Source organism: Penaeus vannamei, chromosome 36, assembly GCF_042767895.1.
Source record: "Penaeus vannamei isolate JL-2024 chromosome 36, ASM4276789v1, whole genome shotgun sequence".
In the NCBI taxonomy this organism is placed as follows: Eukaryota; Metazoa; Arthropoda; class Malacostraca; order Decapoda; family Penaeidae; genus Penaeus; species Penaeus vannamei.
In genome coordinates this window covers 26,473,364-26,478,363 of record NC_091584.1, presented here as the reverse complement: position 1 = coordinate 26,478,363, position 5,000 = coordinate 26,473,364, and the positions used below count along the sequence as shown (strand labels likewise).

At 39.0% G+C, this 5,000-nt stretch overlaps 1 protein-coding gene across 1 annotated transcript in view; it reads right to left on the bottom strand.

Annotated features, from left to right (window-relative positions):
- LOC113805364 (E3 ubiquitin-protein ligase ZNF598) overlaps positions 1-5,000 on the bottom strand; it is a 17,204-nt gene that overhangs the window by 1,809 nt on the left and 10,395 nt on the right. Inside the window, exons 4-7 of the mRNA XM_027356353.2 lie at positions 4,803-4,915; positions 3,985-4,156; positions 1,854-3,648; positions 1-1,450 (exon numbers count right to left, since the gene is read on the bottom strand). The exon at positions 1-1,450 is cut by the window's left edge and continues 1,809 nt beyond it. Of these exons, the coding sequence (XP_027212154.2) occupies positions 1,265-1,450; positions 1,854-3,648; positions 3,985-4,156; positions 4,803-4,915 (2,266 nt within the window). The 3' untranslated portion in view covers positions 1-1,264. The remainder of the gene's footprint in view (positions 1,451-1,853; positions 3,649-3,984; positions 4,157-4,802; positions 4,916-5,000) is intronic.

Below are 5,000 nucleotides of genomic sequence, written 5' to 3'. Positions count from 1 at the left end.
TAGTTTTGTAGTAACTTTCAGCACAAGCTGTGATGTAAAATTAAATAAATTTCTCATTTTGTTTCATCCTTAAAATCAAGTGATATATAAAAAGCAAAGATACAAGCTGATGAGAATTACACATGGCACAGAGAACTGGCTTGAAGTGACATTACTAAAGAAATTATGGTACTTTTAGCTACAATTCATCACCTTTGCTGGAAATGGAAAAAATTCAGTTCTTTCAAAATCTATCCTTTGTATTCTTATTTTACTTTCCTTTCTCTTTGCTCATACTACTAATAATAGCAACAAATAAATTAGATTTATCAAAATAAAAAAAATGCAATAATTTTACAATTAATGAACTAAAAAGGAACAAAAACAATCATAGTACATATAAAAAGATGAGAGTTAGGAGAAAAGCACAAACAAATTTTATCAGATGTAAATTGTAAACTGTATTACACAGACAAAACTTTTAGTCTTATTCAGTGATCTATTTCTCAATAATATCCCACTAAAATGTTAAATATGCATACAGTAAAACTCAAATATACAACTTTAGCAGAAAAATATAAGGACTATGATTGCATCCCGTATCATCAGATTATGAACACTGTGAAATCATCATCACAAAAAAATAAGAAATCTTGATCACTAAAAAGAAAGAAAAATAATAATAAAAAAATAAAATAGCTGTAATAATAATACAAAATGCATCTGCAACTCCCTGTGCAATATCCATACACTCTCACTGCCCAGTCCCAGTGGCACAACACAATCCACTCTTTCATTGTAGTCTTGAGCAAGTTTAAGTGTTGAACGCAATCAACTATGAGTGAGCAAATTTACGAGGCCTGATATGATGAGGTGACAAAGTGGAAGTTCATAAAACAAAACAAAAATATATAAATATAAATCTGTAAAAATGCATGAGTATGACAATTCCATTCCTATGAGCCAGATTCCACCATGTACAATTCCAAAAAAGTCTGATCCACATAAATCTAAATCTTGAGCTTAGTGGAAAATAAACTGTGCTATCCCATCCAATTCCCCCCCCCTAAATCAATTCACAAACTTTTCAAAATAATACATCAAGAGGGGGAATACAAATTTATAGCAAATTCAGTCACAAACATCAGACAAACAAAAAAAATTCAGTTTTACCACCTATAAACACAGCACTGTGATTCACCAATTAAGCGTAGAAAAGTGGGAGTCTCTCCTGCAACTCCCGTCCCCACCTACCCTAATCACTGCAACTTGAATCTGGAGCATTTTACTTCTGAAACCGGTGAGGGGCTGGCTTGCCTAAGGAAGGGAAGTCCGAAGCATTTTGGTCATGGTTGTCCATGTGTTCAGAGTAGTCATCCTGGCTGAGTACCTGCTGACAAACTACACACACAGCGAACACGGTGGAGCAGCCTCGCCCTCCATCCACTTTCCGATATGCTGCCAACACCTCCTGTAATGAAGGAAAATGAGATTGAGAGGGACAGGGGTAGTACCTTTCATGTGCACTTAATTTTTACACCTTCTCTATTATATAAAGAAGAAAAGGTCTGCATAATGAAACTACGTCTCATTCTTTGTGTTTTCATAACAAATTTTAAAGTATCGAAATGACAAGGAATGACAATCAACATTAAGAATATATAATACTTTTAAAAATAAAAATAAATGAATGTAAAAATATATAATAAAATAATTATGAGTGATTAAGATGACAACCCAACATATTTCACAAGACTTTTATAACTTTGATTTATTCATAACAGATATGACACAAACACTATATATCAAGCAACTGGAAGACTATGATAGTTAACCACTAACAACTGGGTACTATAATGAACAAGAAAACTAACCTGCTGTTTTTTTATGTCAGGTAAGAGAACCAAAAGCTCTGGGAGTATCTTGTGGAAGATAGCCTTGCCCATAACTTCCCGGCACTGTTCATAATACATGTGCCCTGAGAGATCTCCACTACGCAGCTGACCGGCCAGCATCTTGAAGCAATCAAACTTGTCCTCATCTCCTTTACACTCATCATGGATTGTCTTAATAAGCCTCTTGTTGCGGAGCTCAAACCTTGGTGGTAGCTGGAAGGTGTAGGTGGTAGTGGGTTGGGCTGTGAATGCTGATGTGGATACAGCAGCCTCAGAGGTAGGAGAAATTGCAAACTTCTCCCCAGAGCTACTTGTAAAGGTCATGTCTGTTGCACTAAAACCTGGGGGAACCTTGGGCTTGCTCGAGAAGCCTGGTGGAGCTGTGCTCTTTGCTGGGGATGACCAGGTAGAGGTAGCCAGGGGTGAGGGTGAAAATGATCCCCCCAAGGTTGGGAAAGCATCATCATTATCCAGCTTCGGAGGGGGGGCCCGCAAGGTACCAATCTTCAATTCAGACTTTTTCCTCTCATTAACCATATCACTGGTGATCATATTAAGGTTTGAGCTTGTTACAGGAGCCATAGACTGATAGTCACCCAATTTCCCCATACTCAAATCCATTGTAACTGCATCTTCATCACTGTCATCATCAAAGATATTGTGCAAACCAACAGGCTTCTTCTTGGTGCTGGGTTTCGCAGGGCCATTTGACACACTATTTGAGGTGCTATTACTGCTACTTTGGTTTGAGTTGGCACTGCTATTGCTGGTCACATCAGCTGCACTCTTGTTGCTTCCCTTTTTCTTCTTCTTACTCTTGGAACTTGAAGGTTCATTTCCATCTGACGCTTTGGGCACCTGGTCAACTGTGTGTGTCCAGGCATTGCTCACAGGTATTGTAACACTAGAACGACCATGATAATTTTTCATGTGCGTCTGACTCTCAGGATTTGGCGCTAAGGAAGGGAAATCTTTTGGGTTTAATTTCTTTCCAGGTTTCGAAGGAGGCGCAACTGAAGGAGCCCCAGCTGATGGCCCTAAAGCTGGAAAATCTTTTTTCATATTTTTTGAAATATTAACTGGTGCACTGGCTGGCATACTGGGTGCTGGTGCTGCTGCTGTTGACCCCCAGCCACTTGACCCCATGCCAGCATTCGTCGTTTTTGTAGAAACAGAAAGAGCTGGGAAGTCTTCCTCCAACCCTTTACTTTTGGCCTTGTTATTAGCTTTGCTTCGAAGAGTAATATTACTGCTATGTGAAATAACACCAATACGAGGCCCTGCACCATTGCCACCCTCACCTTCTGCACCTGAACCCTGGGGCCCATTTGCTGCAGCAGGGACCGTGCGATTGTACTGTATTGAAACATTACTGCTCCTCTGGCCTGCATTTTGTCCATCCCTCACAGCTTTTTTCGTATTTACTTTAAGATGCACTGAGGTAGTGGGCGACGTTGGGGACTGAGCAGTGGCCTGAGCCGTACTAACTGTGACGCTTGTCGACCCTAAAGAAGGAAATTCTTCGTCTAGCACACTCCTACCCCTACCTGAGGCTCTTACTGTAAATCGATTCTGTTTGGCTAAATGCGACGCCATGGACCTATTTCCCCCTCCCCCTCCAGCTTCCCCTCCTGATCCTGGTCCAGTACCATTCAGGGAGGGGAAATCTTGCACACAGTTGATATCAATGGAATGTTGCGTCACAGGAGGTCTGCTGTCCATATCGTCAGGCAACTGCTGCTCTTCATATTCTCGATCTCTGTCTCGATCTCGTCTGGAATGCATAAAATCAGGCTAAATATCCCTTGCCTTTCTTACATCAATAAATTCAAGATTAATTAGATTAATTCGATTTTTTTTTTCTTAATAATAACAAATTTGTTTCAATCATAAAAATAATGACATCCATGAAATTTTATTTAATCAACATGTAGTTACTGCTGCACCTACTCGTATATCCATCTGCCTATCTAGGTATATCTGTCTATATATCAATTATCTACCAATCAATCTATCCATGCAACATTCTGTCAATCTTTTCAACCACCTACCTATTAGTCATTTCTCTATCTATGTTTCTTCGTAGCAATACCAACAAGAGTGCTCTTACCTCCCTCCTCTCCCTCGTCCATCTCGGCCCCCTCTGCCTCCCCTCATACCCCTCTCATCATGCCGGCTGCTGTCTTGCTGTCGGTGGTTCAACGTGAACTCGATGTCCAGCGTACGGGCCTGTCGGGCAGCTTGCTTGCTCAAGTTCGACGAGTGATTCTGTGCCATATGAGCTGGAACATGATTTAGACAATGTTTAGCTCATTTATTTATGATATATGGTGTTAGAAGTTTACACAGGTACTTATCCTACTCCTGAATGGTTCTTTGTGCCAAATGTAGGAAAAAAGGTATCAATGAGAATAAATAACTTTATTGTGCAAGAGGTGTATTTGACACATTTCAATCTCAAACTCTATATTCATTCTCTGGTAATTCTAGTTATAATGCTTCACTATAATAGCCATACATAAATAACACTGCTTCTATTGAATAAAAATAAAAAATAAAAAAAAAAATGATACAAGAACTAATATACTATCACTCAACTCAGACTGCTGTGCCAGGTCTTTTCTTTAAAAAATAATAGTAAAACAGGCTAATGTCAAGGCCTCAGACAGAGTGGTTGCTTATGGATACATGATTCACCTGAAAGGCCTAGAATGTACCTACTCCTTTGTCTTAAGAGGAACAACTAACAAGTATTCACAACTTATCATAAAAGGATAATGCACAAGTTTACACAAAAACCTGAATACCAGTTTAATGTAGCCATCCCTTTCAAAATAAAATTCTTACTGTTTTTTTTTAAGATCTATTTCCAAGTTATTTATCAACACCAAGAAAACAATTATCAAAGTAATGTTATCCATCCAATACCTTGGAGATCAAGTTTGGTGCGAAATACTGATGTAAACTGCTCTTCTTGGCATCCTCCTTCTTCGCAGAGGTAATGATCTGCGCGGAAATGTTCTCGCAAGGCACTGTAGTCTCTGTGGTAAAGTGAATGTCGCAATTAGTGAAAATGTAAGACTTCCATTCTTGTTTTCAGACAATGATCAAAAAAGCAATAATAAA